Genomic DNA, 17,093 nt, shown 5'->3' on the forward strand with positions numbered 1-17,093 from the left:
GCACAACTTATTTTATCAGCCATTTAAACAGAACAGAATCTAACGCATATCTAACTAGATTGCTTATTAACCCTTTACAGGAGTTCTGACCTGTATTCCTGCTCTGGTCCCGGCAAAAGACAACACAGACAGAGAGAACCCTTTGTCCTCCCCCCATTACAGCTTTGAAAGTATCTTGTCTCCTTGTTGCTCATTTTGGTCAGGTGCCAGCAAGGTTGTCTTAGCTTCTTAACCCTTTACAGGTGAAAGGGTTTTTCCTCCGACCAGGAGGGATTTAAAGGTGTTTACCCTTCCCTTTATATTTATGACAGACCTATACAAATGAAGAAACATAAGGGAGACATAAAAGGGAACCTAATCCATAACTGGCCTACACCCAAAACTGTCCTCCAAAACCTCAGAAGATTTATAGGTCTATTACTTATAAAATTGAATGTGACTTCTTCAGTGAAAGTAATTATATAGTCAGGGCCCTTTTTGATAAGCTATGGTGCCAGATTCACCCATCAATAAAATTGTTAACGTAAAGGAGTGTGGACTTTTGTCAATCACTAAAGGAATGGAAATGCGAGATACAGAGTTAAGTAGCCAGTAAAGACACATCAAAGAGATCCAGATTGGTGAAAAGGAGAAACAAAAACAATACAACCGCATTTGCTCTAGCCCCTCAGACAGAGACAAACACCTACAAGATCTCTATCAAGCATTCTTACAACTACAGTACTCACCTGCTGAAGTGAAGAAACAGACTGACAGAGCCAGAAGAGTACCCAGAAGTCACCTACTACAGGACAGGCCCAACAAAGAAAATAACAGAACGCCACTAGCCATCACCTTCAGCCCCCAACTAAAACCTCTCCAACGCATCATCAAGGATCTACAACCTATCCTGAAGAATGACCCCTCACTCTCACAGATCTTGGGAGACAGGCCAGTCCTTGCTTACAGACAGCCCCCCAACCTGAAGCAAATACTCATCAGCAACCACACACACCACACAACAGAACCACTAACCCAGGAACCTATCCTTGCAACAAAGCCCGTTGCCAACTGTGTCCACATATCTATTCAGGGGACACCAGCATAGGGCCTAATCACATCAGCCACAGTATAGAGGCTCGTTCACCTGCACATCTACCAATGTGATATATACCATCATGTGCCAGCAATGCCCCTCTGCCCTGTACATTGGTCAAACTGGACAGTCTCTACGTAAAAGAATAAATGGACACAAATCAGATGTCAAGAATTATAACATTCAAAAACCAGTCGGAGAACACTTTAATCTCTTTGGTCACTCGATTACAGACCTAAAAGTGGCAATTCTTCAACAAAAACTCTTCAAAAACAGACTCCAACAAGAGTCTGCTGAATTGGAATTAATTTGCAAACTGGATACAATTAACTTAGGCTTGATGGGAGTGGATGGGTCATTACATAAAGTAAAACTATTTCCCCATGTTTATTCCACCCTCCACCCCACACTGTTCCTCAGACATTCTTGCCAACTGCTGGAAATGGCCCACCTTGATTATCACTACAAAAGGTTTCCCCTCCCCCCTCCTGCTAGTAACATCTCACCTCAAGTGATCACTCTCGTTACAGTTTGTATGGTAACACCGATTATTTCATGTCCTCTGTGTATATAAATCTCCCCACTGTATTTTCCACTGAATGCATCCAATGAAGTGAACTGTAGCTCACGAAAGCTTATGCTCAAATAATTTGGTTAGTCTCTAAGGTGCCACAAGTACTCCTTTTCTTTTTTTGAGAAATATAATGGGTTCTAATTTGTTGAAGAGCACATGAAATCACCACTACTGTTAAATTACACATGTGAACTGAAGGGAGGAATTCCAGACCCATTATTGCATAACATTTTTGATACTGCTATCTCTCTCTGTGATTATAAACTCTCTGCCACTTGGTCTCACTGCAAAACAGAATCTGTTATTTATTTAGACAATCAAAATTTTCATTTGACTGCTTTAGTGCTCAATTTTATTTCTTTCTGACCAAACTTTTAACTTAGAAAGTGACAGCAACTGGTTCAACAGTAGCTGGAACTAATGCCACTTAGTATCTTATATTTAATAATAATATAATAATTTGACAATGGAGATTGTTTATGGGTATTTATCACTGACCAGGTGTTTTTCTTTTAAAATAGAACTGAAACAGCACTTAATTTTAATCGTATAGCAACTGGAGCAATTCTCATTTGAAGATTAACTATAAATTTTTTCAAGGAATAAAAATGCACATATTTCAAGATGGATTTGAACTTGTAACAAACAAACAAAAAAGAAGCAGAAAAACACCCACAACAACAAAATGCTTTCAGGATTCTTTATGCATTATGAAACAGCAAAAAAGGGCACAAACCCAATGTTTCTCTTTGTAGGTCACAGTTAAGGCTGAGCTAGAACAATTAGTTTGATGCCTTTTATAGAAAATATACTGTTTGATGCTATACTCCTTGCACACCCAAAACTTCCAGTTCAGTCAATGAAAACTATTAGGGCACAGGGACAATAGGATTGGGCCCTTAGTGCAGTATGTACCATTGTTTCCTCTTGACACATGTAGAAACAAGTGCTTATGTGTTTGCCTAACTTTAAGTGTGTGAAAGCTGGCTACATTGTCGGGCCCAGTGGGTAGTGATCAACTGCTCGATGTCTAGTTGGCAGCCGGTATCAAGCGGAGTGCCCCAGGGGTACGTCCTGTGGCCAGTTTTGTTCGATATCTTTATTAATGATCTAAGATAGTGGGAGAGGTAGATAGGCTGAAGGGGAGGGATAGGGTCCAGAGTGACCTAGACAAATTGGAGGATTGGGCCAAAAGAAATCTGATGAGGTTCAACAAGGACAAGTGCAGACTCCTGCACTTAGGATGGAAGAATCCCATGCATTGCTATAGGCTGGGGACCGACCAGATAAGCAGAAGTTCTGCAAAAAAGGACCTGGGGATTACAGTGGAGGAGAAGCTGGATATGAGTCAACAATGTGCCCTTGTTGCCAAAAAGGCTAACAGCATATTGGGCTGCATTAGTAGGAGCATTGCCAGCAGATCAAGGGAAGTGATTATTCCCCTCCATTCAGCTCTGGTGAGGCCACATCTGGAGTATTGCGTCCCGTTTTGGGCCCCCCACTACAGAAAGGATGTGGACAAATTGGAGAGAGTCCAGCGGAGGGCAACGAAAATAATCAGGGGGCTGGGGCACATGACTTACGAGGAGAGGCTGAGGGAACTGGGCTTGTTTAGTCTGCAGAAGAGAAGAGTCGGGGGGGGGGGCAGGGGAGATTTGATAGCAGCCTTCAACTACCTGAACAGGGGTTCCAAAGAGGATGGAGCTCAGCTGTTCTCAGTGGTGGCAGATGACAGAACAAGGAGCAATGGTCTCAAGTTGCAGTGCGGGAGGTCTAGGTTGGATATTAGAAAACACTATTTCACTAGGAGCTTGGTGAACACTGGAATGGGTTACCTATGGAGGTGGTGGAATCTCCACCCTTAGAGGTTTTTAAGGCCCAGCTTGACAAAGCCCTGGCTGGGATGATTTAATTGGTGTTGATCCTGCTTTGAGCAGGGTAATGGACTAGATGACCTCCTGAGGTCTCTTCCAACCCTAATCTTCTATGATTCTATGAATAGTCCAGTTATGTGTATGCTTAAGTGGCTTGCTGAACTGGGTCTGCAATGCTTACCAATAAGGCATTTATATCAGAGGGGATTGGGCATTCTCCTTTTGAAGTGCATGAGAGTTTTCCCATTGACTTTAAGGGATGCAGGATTAGGCATTTGGTGCATATTTAGCCAGTGGTGTTAAAGCAAAGTTTGAAAGGCTTTATAATTCAGGAAGATGGGTGGTTTTTTCCATCTAAACTAATAGCAAATCTCTGTGGAGGGGGCTTGCCTAAGTATAAAAATTAATATGAAGCAAATCCAGTTTTCTTGGGTCTTTCTGTGTTTTGAGTTGGAAATAACCCAAAGAAGTGTGATAAATTGAGTAGATAAGGAAGAACAACAGTGGTTAAAGTCCTTAGTGGAATAACTAGTGCACATATCACAGGTATTTTATATATAGGCTTCTTGTTTCTGAAGCCTATTTAAAAAAAATATTGGCATTTCAAAAATGCAAAATGTCTGAAATACTTGAATTTTAGATAAACAAAGCAAATACACCCCCCACCCCAATATCCCAAATCCACCAGAATTGCAAACAGAGGAATTAGAGAAAGTAGTAGGTCTGGAGGTCTCTTTCAGAGTGTTTTGGGTGTGTTGACATTTGCATTGTCCTAACTCACCCTCATTTGTCAGCTTCAGTTTAAAGAAGCATTTTTCCAAGTTTCAACTCTATTGTCAGCCATAATATAAAGTAAAATAAAAATGCATTTCAACAGAACAAATGACAACTGTTAAAATCTTTGGAAGCTTCTTTTATACTCAATACTTTTATAGCTCAGAATTTACATATAAACTGTTCTGTCTAGAGCTACTGGCCAGTTGATTGTGAAACCAAGGGTACGTGATTTTGATGGATGTCTTGCAAAGTTTTTTAACGAAGGTACAGTTATGACTGCATCCGATTCATTTTTAGTGAATTTTTTGAGCTGGAAGCCACCAATAGCACTAGATCAGATTTTTTTTTTTTTTGCTGGGGACAAGACAGCTGGATGAATTATATTTATCCATAAGGGGTACTTTCTCTCATATTTTTATGAAAACAAAAAGATGATAGCTTCAGTACTTAAAACTCAGCTTAAGACTCTTCACATCAATGGAGCATCAGACTATAATAAAGAGTGAGTCAATATTTCTCATCTTTTTACTTAAAAAAAACAGGATTAAAGCTTTCATGATTGATCCTTATACCCTAGCTTTGGGATGCCTCTGTTTTAAAATAAAATCATATTTCCAACACCAATTAATACGAATATAAGGCCATATTATAAGAAAAGCTGAAGGTATCTAGCTCTCAGCGCTTTAGAGGATCAGGTTCTTAGGCCCTGGATCCATGTGGTGTGTAAAGGGTGTGGCTGCATGAATCCAACCCATAGGTCAGAGACTCCTAAAGGTGGGGATTGATACCCTTTTATTTAACTATAAAGCACTACGCACACCAATGTGTAGTGTAAATAATAATCTTCTATGGCAGGGATCGGCAACCTTTGACATATGGCCCATCAGGGAAATCCGCTGTTGGGCTAGGGCGATTTGTTTACCTGCAGCATCTGCAGGTTCATCCGATGGCAGCTCCCACTGGCCACGGTTCACCATTCCAGGCCAATGGGGGCTGCAGAAAGCAGTACAGGCTGAGGGATGTGCTGGCCGCCGCTTCTCGCAGCCCCCCATTGGCCTGGAATGGCGAACCACAGCCAGTGGGAGCTGAGATTGGCCAAACCTGTGGACACTTCAGGTAAACAAACCGTCTTGGCCCGCCATTGGATTTCCCTAACGGGCTGCGGGCCAAAGACTGCCAATCCCTGTTCTATGGTATTATCATTTCCATGTCTCCTAATCACTCCTTTCCCATGTGTATTTTATTATGCCTCTCCTTTGTTTACTTTTTGTTTGCAGCCTGAAGGCAGGCAAGACATTATTTTCTTTATTCTTTCCATTTTCTTTAGCAAATGGGGACAGTTAGAAAAAATAGTTATTAAGAGAGGATTAAAATAAACACACTGGAATGGTTACAGGATGGCAACAGAAGACACAGGGAAGGGATAGCTCGCTGGTTTGAGTATTGGCCTGCTAAACCCAGGGTTGTGAGTTCAATCCTTGAGAGGGGCCATTTGGGGCAAAAATTGGGGATTGGGGGTTGAACTAGATGACCTTTTGAGGTCCCTTCCAACCCTGATATTCTATGATTCCACACCTGATAAACCAGGAATAACTCAGCTAAAGTCAGTGGAGTTATACTACTGTGAAAATACTGTAGCAAGATTGGAAAATCAGGGCTAATTTATTTAATTAGAAAGGAAAGAGAGAGGGAGCATTAAAGAAAAAAGAAGAAACACAACTATGATCTTATGGTAAATATTGTAAGAGGCAGGAAAGGCTCATTAGATCACCTCAAGGCCATTTCCCCGAGGACCACTGCAGTTTACAAACACTAAGACAGAGAACATAACCGATACTGAGCTTAATCAAAAGGCCCACGATCTTCAAAAACACTGATAGAGCATAAATCCCCTTGACTTTCAAATCAGTATTGCGCTCCTAAATCGTTTAGGTACTCCTGGTTACATTTATATAGCGACAATTTCAACTGGAGACATGACACACAGTTGAAAGAAGCCAGAAAAATGGAGAACCTCACAGCTGGTCTTAGCATAACAGCCGATAAGGGGGAAGACAGGCAGAATGGTTTCGACAGGGGGAGGAAGAGATTTGTAAGGGAAACATTTGACTCCTGGAGGTGACTGATTCAAACTTTTCTGTAGGCAAGATGAGAATACAGAGAGCCATGGAATATCAGTGTCACCTTCAGGAGGAGCCTTCCTACAGGATAAGGCTGCCTTGTGAGAGAACTGTAAAGAAGAAAGCAAAATGTACCAGAGACTATTGGTATTGTTGTATTAATCTTGGTAAGGAGGAGGGAGGAAGAATCAAAAGAACAAGGAGAATGAGGAAGAAAAGAAGGCGGGGGGGAAGAAGTGGTGAGGAAAGCAAGAAGAATGAGAAGGGAGAAAGGGAGTTGGGGGAATAAGAGGAAAGAGTGGAGAGAAGGGAGGAAAGAGTGGAGAGAAGGGGAGAGTCAGAAGGGGGGGGGGAAGAATCGGGTCCTGCTTGGGGCACTCACCATTTGACAGGGAGCCTCTACTTTTCCTGGCCAGCGTTTGCTGGACCTGCTGCTGGATGCGGAGACTCTTCTCCTCCCCGGCGCGGTTGCCCACGAGCTTCAGCCTGGCCTCGGAGGGCAAAGCCAGGGTGGAACTGTCCAGCTCCTGCATGGTCTGGTGGCCCAGGACGGTGCGGATGTAGCTGTGCTCGACGGCGGAGGAGCCCGGGGTGCCCATGGTCCAGCTGGGGGAAGAAGCTCCAGCGGAGGCGGCGGTGGAGCCTGCTCCCTACGGTCCCTGGCTGAGCAGCCGCCGCCGCCGCCCAACTCCAGCGCCCAGGGTTACGGGGCTGGGCAGCCGGGGGCTCTGCCACGCCCTCCCGCCAGCGCAGGTAGCAGCTGGCTGCCAGGAGCCGGCCGCCGCGCTCCCTGCTCCTCCCCCTGCCTGGCGACGGCAGCAGGGAGGAGCGCACCCTCCCCGTCGCCCCGGGGGCAGGGCTGCTGGACTTCCCGGGCGTGGGCGCGGCCCCCTCCGATCCCGCACGCCCAGCCGGCCTCGCCCTGCGTTTGCTCAGCGGCAGCTCGGCGTGGCAGGAAGCGCCCGGGTGTGCGGATCAGTGGCCGCTTTGCTGCAGCGCCCGCAGGGGCAGGACACCAGGCGGGGCGGGCTGAGCCTCTGGCGGGGCGGCCGTGGGCTCAGCCAGGCCGGGGGCGCGTTGCAACAAGCGCTGTATAGCAGGGGAGGGGAAAGAGCAACTTTGCCATGAGTTTTGGTCAGGGCAGAAAGGAGAATTCTCCTCCCCCCCCCCCCAAGCGTGTAGGTAACAAAGCGTGTAGGTGGCCAACTTTCCTGCCCCGCCCTCTCTGAGGCCGTGCCCCAGCTCACTCCATCTCCCCTCCCCTGTCGCTTGCTCTCCCACACCCTCGCTCATTGTCCCCCGGGGCTGGGCAAGGGGTTGGGGTGCAGGAGGGAGTTTGGGTTCTAGGGTGGGGGTGCAGGCTCTGGCATGGGGCCAGAAATGGGGGTTCAGGGTGCAGGTGGCTCTGGGCTGAGGCAGGAGGTTGGGGTGCAAGAGAGGGTTCAGGCTCTAGGAGGTAGTTTGGGAGCAGGACGGGGAACAGGAATTCAGGATTGGGGTACAGGAAGGAGTGCGGGCTCCAGGGTACAGCTCAGGGCTGAGGCAGGAGGTTGCAGGAGGTCGTTTGGGGTGCAGGCTCTGGGTGGCGCTTATCTCAGGCGGCTCCTGGAAGCGGCCAGCATTTCTCTTTGGCTCCTAGGCAGAGGCTTGGCCAAGTGGCTCTGTGCACTGCCCCAGTCCGCAGGCAGAAAGAAAAGGAGTACTAGTGGCACCTTAGAGACTAACCAATTTATTTGAGCCTAAGCTTTCGTGAGCTACAGCTCACTTCAAGTCCTCAGGCGTTGCCCCCGTAGCTCCCACTGGCTGCAGTTCTCAGCCAATGGGAGCTGTGGAACCGGCACTTGGGACAGGGACAGCATGCAGAGCCCCAGCGGCAGCTCCGACGCTTTGGGGGACGCATGGACATGCCAGCCACTTCCAGGAGCCATGTGGAGCCAGGGCAGGCAGGGAGCCTGTCTTAGCCCCGCTGCGCTGCCGACCGGACTTTTAATAGACTTTTAACTAAATGGCTCTGGAGCCACCAGGGTCCCATTTCGACCAGGCGTTTCAGTCGAAAACTGGATGCCTGGCAACCCTCTAGGCTGCAGACTAGCTCTTCTGGCCCAGTAGCACCCAGTGTGCCCCCACATGAGCAATACATGAATTATGCCCAATAACAGGCCTCCGTCAAAGTTTGTAGTGTAGATAGGGCCTAGAACAACAGCTTGAATTACAGATGTAGAAGTTTTGACATACACTGCCATACACCCGTGTGGCTGGGCTGCACCAATTTATCTAATCTGGTTTTAACTCACACCTGTTGTTATTTTGGTAAAAGTCTGTGGCCTAATCTACATTTTAAAAAGTTATGCCAGCATAGCTATGTCTGTTAGGAATGTGAAAAAAAATAAATCATACTCCCAATCAACATAGATGCTAGCAAAAGGCCGGGTGTAGACACAGCTTGTACCAGCAAAAAAGACCTTTTTCCAGTGTAGTGCGTGGGCACATATGTTAGAATAAAAGTGTCCTAGTTTGATTTCAACATAAAACCACATCTAGTAATACAGGCCTACACTGTCACATGCGTTAGTGCAGAGGGCTGGACTTGATGACCTCTGAAGGTCCCTTCTAGACCTACGTTTCTATGATTCTGTGCTCGCTCACACATTCAAACAACCAGCCATCAAGGCACATTTGCAAATGCAAATACTGCTAGGCACGCCCATGCCTACTCATAAACACACCCAAGCAACCAGCCATAAAGGCACATAAAAGATAGGCACACATTTACAGAGACAGCCCCCTCCCCCAACCACACACATGGACACAAAATTTTACTTACGATCAGCAGCAGGCACAGTGTGCTGGGCACTATCCATACAGGAACGAATGTATAATCCACATGGGCAAGGGGCACACAGTCCAAAGCACATCTAGATATGCCCACACATAAATACAGGACTTGTACATCTTTTCTCCCTTGTTAACTGTGGTGCTGATCCTGCCAACTCTTAGGCATACAGGGCAGTAAAGTTCAGCACTAGCCTAAGTGTTGGCAGCATCAGGTCCCTGTGTGGGGGTGGTTGTGTTCCTACCATGTTAGGAGGTATTTATTATTTTTAGTTCTTTCTTAAGACACAGAGGTCTTAGGGTGTGAGTACTTAAAATGATAAATTATTATTATAAATAATGACAATATGTACTACACTAAAAGTTATGTTAAAGCTATAATCATTTCCTTATGGTGAATATGGGACACCTGGTAAAATTACTCATATTCAAGCGAGTTCAATGGCAATCAGTCAGAACTATGCAGTTACAAACATTAACACATTGACTGAACCCCTGTTAAAAAGAAATATTGCGTAGTTGGATTCCTTTTATTTACCTTCTTATCTTTAAGGCTGTAGGGTTCACACAAGGAGGGGTGACACACGTACCCTTACCCAACCCCCCCCCCACAGAGGGAGAGGTGACACACACACACTCCCATACACCTCTCTCACACAGGGAGGGTGGCTGACTGACCTGACCCGACCCTCCCTGCCCGGTGCTCTCCACCCTCCATGCCTGGTTAGGGCCCCGGGATGGACCCGCCTCTCCTGGTACCTGGCGCCATGTCTTCCAGAGGTAATACATGGGGGGGGGGAGTCACACAGGTTCACATGCCCCCCTCCCCCTGCACGCTGGAGTCCTGAATCCACCCCCTAAAAGGAAAAGCCCTGAGAGGCCCCCCCCGACCGGAGAAGCCCCGGCCTGCCCGCCCCAGCTGGCCTCCCCGACCCACCGTTGGGCCGGGCCGAGCCGAGCTGCTGGCCACCCCGAGCGCTGGGATGGCCCCAGTGGCAGGCTGAGCCACCGGCTCTTCCCCCACCAGAGTCGAACCGGGCCACAGGCAGCCTCCCTGAGCACCAACTCCTCCTGCCCCTGAAGGGCCTCTCCCCCAGCTGATCCGCTGGCCCCAGCAGCGCAGTGAGCAGTGGGGACCTTCGTGGGTGGGTGGTGGAGTGGAGAAGGCAGTGGGGGTCTTGGGGAAGGGGGGGGCACCATGGCCCAGTTGTCCGGCGGCTGGTCAGCAGCTGCACCAGGGAAGGCAAAGCCTATTATGACCCAGCCATCTCTGGCTACAGTGCTGGCAGGAAGGGGTTAAGACAGGAGTTGGCAAACTTTTTGGCCCGAGGGCCACATCGGGGTTGCAAAACTGTATGGAGGGCCGATTAGGGAAGGCTGTGCCTCCCCAAACAGCCTGGTCCCTGCCCCCTATCCACCCCCTCCCACGTCCCGCTTTGTCTTATATAGGCGCCTATTACCCCCCACCCTCTGTCCCGATCTTTCATACTTGCTGTCTGGTCAGCCTAGCCCAGCCACAGGCCGTGCAGGAAGGAAGGAGCCTGCCGGCCAGGCTGTTAGTGAGCTGAGCACTCCGACCAGGGGCTGGTTCAGTGGGGCTGGGGGGAGGGGGTGAAGGGGCAAAGCAGGGAGAAGACAGCAAGAGGGGAAACATGTAAAGGGCTGATGGATGGGCAGCAGAGGTTACATGTAACTGGCTGCCACCTGGTGCCTGCCCGCACTCACCAGCCACCACAGCTCACAGCACGCACCCAGTGCTGGCAGGAAACGGGACAGGGGGCGGGGCCCTGCTGGCCAAGAGCCAGCAGGCAGTGGGGGCTGCGCTGATGGACCAGCCAGGGGAGCAGCTGGCCCCACTCTGTATCTTATCCCCACCACACACTCACCTCCATCATTAGCTGGTGGGTGGGTGGCTGGCGAGCAGGAATCCGGCCAGCAGCAGGACCCGCCAGTACTGCTGGGGGCAGGGCGTGCGGGGGGAGACAGAAAATACAGGACAATTTTCCCCTTTTTAATAAAAATTCAGGATACCTGCAGGAGGGCTTAAATACGGGACTGTCCCTTCAAAAATGGCACATCTGGTCACTCTAGTTATAACAGTGCTTTAATTGCTTCAAATGCAAGTTTGAATCCAAGTTAGTAGATTTACGAGAGCAACCAGACAATTAAAAAAAACACATTTTTTTCAAAACTAGAAGCAATGACACATTCCAAGACATGTGATACTGTAGTAGGAATGATCAGATCTTCATGCACTCAGACCTCAAAACATAGCTAAAATATGTTATTAGCCTATAAGGCGAGTTTTGACATGTGTAATAGCATACATATATCACAACCATGAAGTATTGTGAAGGCTACACTTCGCAGCTATGACTTCACAGAAGCAATATCCTTTTCAGAATGTGAGGAAGTCCAAAGGAAATTATTACAGGCACCGTTTTAACCGACAGAACCATATGCAAATAAAATAAAGAAATCAGCATAATAATTTTCGTTGTTATCTCTGATATAATCATCTTGCTGTTTTTTTGGTTTTGAAAAGAAACAAATGTGGGGGTTTTTTTACAACTCCCAAAAAGCTTCATACCTTCCTTCCCATGTTTTCAAGAAACTGAATTTTAAAAATAGTAAACATGCAGACAGGAGGATATATTGTATATGATTTTAATAAACATATTTTAAAATACAAAATATTGGACAGTTCTTTAACTATGACACTTCTAATCTGTGAATAAGTCTGTTTATGCAGGATTCTGACAACTTTGAAAATGAAGTCCTACTGATTTCAATGTTTTCACTGTGTAACAGATATGGCAATCATCTGGGAAGACCTTATTGTATTAAATTTATTAAGGTGGGCCAGGATTGTATGTAACTTCCCTGAGGGGAGAGATGTGACAGATGTGAGAACTGGAAAGCATAAAGGAGTTCAAAAGACTGTATTGAAAATGTGCCAGACAAGTATGGGAGAGACAAAGCGAGTGAGGGAATACCTGTTGTTGGACCAACTTCTGTTAGTGAGAAAGACCAGCTTTTGAGCCACAGCAGACAAGTATGGATTTTTGGGACAATAAGCATTACATGGATTCCTAGTAAATCCCTAGGGAGAGGTTTCCCCAGCTCCGGTTATGCAAAAACCCAGCCTTTTGAAGTTATGCCCTGAGGAGATAGTCATTGTCTGCTGATTACCTGATACATAAGGCCAAGTTCAAAAGCTAGAACTGTATAAAGAAATGGCTGCTCTGCCCAGCTTTTGTTCTGGTTCTAGATCAAAGGCAGATATGAACTTGTAACCATGGGGGAAACCCCAGTTGTGGGTTTTGAGGGACTAAAACCTCCCAGAACCCTGTGCTGGAGTTGAACTCTGATAGGCTTTCTAGCATCTGTCTAGCAGCTTCTTTTATGGTTGTAGTATTTTGTCTGAAGTGCTTTTATATGTGCTGGCTCAGAGGGCGCTGTGTGGTAACTTATTAACTACGGGCAAGGCAATACACTAGTCATGTTCGCCAGAGAGAGAGCAAAATGCAACTGCTGGCCTTTTTAAGCAGTTTGTCTTGCTGGGGATATCACAGTGTAAGGCAGGGAGCTGTACAGCCTTAAAATCCCCAGTCAAGAGGAAGTGAGATGCTGGTCTCCATCCAAGAGAGGTGACCTCTGGGAACCACAAGCATGAAGTGATGAGGAGTCCGGTGGCACCTTAAAGACTAACAGATTTATTTGGGCATAAGCTTTCGTGGGTAAAAAAGAAGTGGTTTTTTTATCCATGAAACCTTATGCCCAAATAAATCTGTTAGTCTTTAAGGTGCCACCAGTCTCCTTGTTTTTTTGGATACAGACTAACACGGCTACCCCTCTGATACTAGGTAAGCATGAAGTGGGTGCCCTTGGTGAACCATGCAGGGGAAATACGGGTGCAGTTGCCCTGAAACTGTGACATTGACATTATCATTAGAACTTCCTGAGATGTGTAAATATATACGTTCATTACTAAAAATAAGAAAAGAAAAAAAGAAAAGAAAAAAGTTGAGGTTGAATGATTTACTTAAAAGTCAAAAAATGCCAAAGTTAAGGCTCAGATACTTATGCATGTGCTTAACTATACTGCTGGGGGTGAAAGAATACGTGTGCAGAAGAGTTTTCTGGATCAAGGCTTAATTTTGGGCATGCAATCTCAAAACCAAGTGTTGATTTTCTGTTTCCAGCCAATTTGGCAATTGAGTGGTTAAAAACCCACAGGAATTTATTTAGAATGGGAAAGTGCATACTTTTCCTGTTCTAAAAAAAAAAAGAAAGGCACAGAGGAGCCAGTGTTGCTCAATTTAAAAACAAAACAAACAAAACCTTTGGACCAGCTTTGGGGAATTTTAGCTAAAAAGGTGACTTTTTTGAAAATTAGGAGCAAGTGGAAAAAGGGTATTACCCCAACAACAGGTAACTGTGAATTATGGAGAAATCAGGGCACAAACTGAGCTGGTATAGCCAGTATTTCCTCTTAGTGTTTTTTTCCATATTGACATACCTGCTACACCAGCAGTATAGGTCCCCTCCTCTGGGCTGATTCAGCCTATTCATCTCCCATTTTTCTTCACTGCAACTCCCTGCCTGTCCCTAATAGCTTCCCTTTCCCTCCCCTGGCGTTGGCCCAATACTTTTTCAGCTGCCATTTCCTGTTCTTTGAGGTAAACTGTGCTACTACTACGGAGGATCAGACATGATCTGGGAAGTCCCTTGAGGTAATGTGGCTCATCAAAGAGTCAGTGATATGTGAGGATAGTTTCAATGTAAGATAAGAAGAAGGGAGACCTACACTCAAAGTAAGTGATTTTTCTGCTCAGGGAGGAAAAGGAAGAAGAAATCTGGGGGTGAGTTAGTGTGGAACCTCATGGGAACAGGAGATATGGAGATAACTTGCAGGACAGTGGTTCTCAAACTGACTTGATTAGACCCCCCCCTTCTTTGTGTCTGTAATCGTTTACACCCCTCCCCCCCAGGGCATAAACCACCACACAGCTCTGAAGACAGAGTGGAGAGCAGCAGCTGCTGGCCAGGCACCCAGCTCTGAAGGCAGCGCTGCACCAGCAGCAGCACAGAAGTAAGGGTGGCAATGTAAAGAGTGATATGTTAATATCACTTCTCACAGCAGATTTAGCCCCTAATTGCCACCCTTACTTCTGTGCTGCTGCTGCCAGCCGGAGCCCTGCCGTCTCCCGGTGATGCATTGTGGAAAGGAGGGAAGGAGAGTCTGAGCCCGGGATGCCTCCCGGTGAGGGATTGAGGAGGTGGGCGGGGAAGGAGAGCTGAGCCCGGGTTGGGACACAGTCTGTCAGTTCCCGCACGGCGGGGCTCCATCTGTCCCCTTTATCCCTGCCTCCCGGGTGTACACAGCCCTTCTGCACAAGCCCCAGCCACCCAGGGCTGACAGCCCGAGCTCCTAAAATAAATAAATAAATAAAAAGCACACAGCTCGCACCTCTCTTGATACACTCCTGAGCCTCCCTTGGGAGGCATGCTCCAAAGTTTGAGAACCGCTGCTGCAGGGGTACCTAGAGAGAAAGAAGGACAAGGAATTTGTGGCGAGGAGGGAACCAGAGATATGGGGCAGTCATGAGGTAAGGGAGGACTTGTAGGTAGAGAGGGGTGAATGGCCAGAAAACATCTCAGGAAAATGGAGAAAAAGAAAATGTAAAGTGGGGAGAAGAAAGATGTTGGATCATATTAAAAGTTCTGTGAGTTTGATTCCCCATAGTTTAAATTCCAGGGTATTACTAATTAAGAGGTCTCTTGGTTTTTGGTACTGTTTCTCTCCCTCTCTGTGTGAAACTTGCAAGCTGCTAATTGTGTTAGTACATTCTAAGACAGAGTCTGTTCTCAAAGCAATTCTTTGTAACAACAACTACTCACGTAGAGAGAGACTCTTTAACAACAGAAAGAGCACCCAGAGACTCCCCGCCCTTTTGTTGTATTCATCTCGCTTTGTTAACAATTGTGATTAAAATAGAGATAGAGGATGTATGTGGATGGATGCTTGGTGTGGATAATAACTGAATGATCAGGGAGGTGCCAGCCAAAGAATCCAGTGTTCATCGGCTGAAGAAGGCGTCAAGTGGAAATAACCAGAGGACCCCCGGAGGGCAGACTGGAATCCACCCAACAGCCTCAAGAATGGGAGAACCAAAGAACACGATAACATCTGACAGCACGGAGCCGTCAGGAATGTGCCATCTGCTGATTGATTCAGCAACAGCATGATGAAGCAAGCACTGATTGGTGGGATCGCAATGTCGTGCAGGTGTGGGATGAAGACCAGTGGGTACAGAACTTTCGGATGCATAAAGCCACCTTCCTGGAGCTATGTGCTGAGCTGGCCTCCGACCTGCAGCGCGAGGACACCAGAATGAGAGCTGCCCTTTTGGTAGAGAAGCATATTGCAATCGCTGTGTGGAAGCTGGCGAATCCAGACTGCTACAGGTCAGTTGCAAATCAGTTTGGAGTGGGGAAGTCCACTGTTGGGGCTGTATTACTCCAAGTGTGTAGGGCTGTATTACTCCAAGTCCTCCACCCTGCTGCGGAGGACTGTGACTTTGGGAAATGTGCTTGAAATAGTGGATGGCATTGCAGAGATGGGTTTCCCTAACTGTGGCGGGGCGATTCATGGTGCACACATTCCAATTTTAGCACCAGACCACCTTGCCTCAGAATACATCAGTAGGAAGAGATACTTCTCCATGGCGTTGCAGATGCTTGTGGATCACTGGGGGCATTTCACGGACATCAATGTAGGCTGGTCTGGAAAAGTGCATGGTGCATGCATCTTCAGGAATAGTGGCCTGAACAGAAAGCTGCAGGGAGGGACTTTCTTTCCAGATGAGAAGATCACAGTGGGAGATGTGGAAATGCCCATAGTAATCCCGGGAGAGCCCGCTTAACCTGTACAGCCCTGGCTCATGAAATCTTACACAGGGCACCTGGACAGCAGCAAGGAGCGTTTTAACAACAGGCTGAGCAGGCGCCACATGGTAGTCAAATGTGCCTTTGGCCATTTGAAAGCTCCTTAGAGGTGTCTCAATGGCAGGCTAGACCTTACTGAGGATAATATTCCCGTGGTCATAGTCACGTGCTGCACTTTGCATAATCTGTGTGAATCTAAGCGTGAAATGTTTGCTCAGGTGTGGAGCACTGAGGCAGAGTGCTTGGCTGCACAGTTTGAATAGCCAGATGCTAGGGCTGTCAGAGGAACCCAGAGGGACCACTTTGACAATGAGGGGCAGTAACACATGTCTGCTTTGGAGTTGCTTCCCTGGTGCATCCATGTACAATTTTGGGGCCCAAGAGGCATGCAACAAAATGCTTTAGAAGCCTGTTCCTGAGAGTGAATTGATTGCTGTACGCTTTTGTAGAACACAGAATAAAAATGCTCTACCATTAAACACCTTAGCCTTTATTTATTATTAAAAAGGGTAAAACCTCACAACAGTGTGTAGCTCCAGCTATCATTGTGCAAGCGGTGAGCCGGGGGGGAGCGATGGGGAAACTCAGGAGGGCTGTGAAGTGAAAAGGAATGTGTGGGCATAGAGGGGGGTGGGGTTGGCAAAGAATTCTGCGTGTGCTGCAGTGGAAGTCGACCACGGATCTGCTCAGTCTGCAGCTGTATCAAAGACTTGAGCATCCCTGTCTGATCCTCCATCACTTTTAGCATCCGCTCTGCTGCTTGCCTAGCAAATGCTGCATTCTCTTTTCTGTCCTGCCTTTCGGCTTCCCAGCACTCTTTGCATTCCCTGGTCTGTCTCTCATCGCGCTGCAGCACCTCCCGGAACATGTCTTCTTTGCTGCGTCTCAGC

General features: G+C 47.1%; 1 protein-coding gene across 1 annotated transcript in view; it reads right to left on the bottom strand.

The window, feature by feature from the left end:
• Window positions 1–7,296, bottom strand: part of PKP2 (plakophilin 2) — a 60,696-nt gene extending 53,400 nt beyond the window's left edge. Inside the window, exon 1 of the mRNA XM_084622566.1 lies at window positions 6,803–7,296. Coding sequence (XP_084478692.1) covers window positions 6,803–7,019 — 217 coding nt within the window. The 5' untranslated portion in view covers window positions 7,020–7,296. The remainder of the gene's footprint in view (window positions 1–6,802) is intronic.
• Between the last annotated feature and the right edge of the window lie 9,797 nt (window positions 7,297–17,093).

This window comes from Lepidochelys olivacea, assembly GCF_965140295.1.
Source record: "Lepidochelys olivacea isolate rLepOli2 genome assembly, chromosome: 1".
Classification (NCBI taxonomy): domain Eukaryota; kingdom Metazoa; phylum Chordata; order Testudines; family Cheloniidae; genus Lepidochelys; species Lepidochelys olivacea.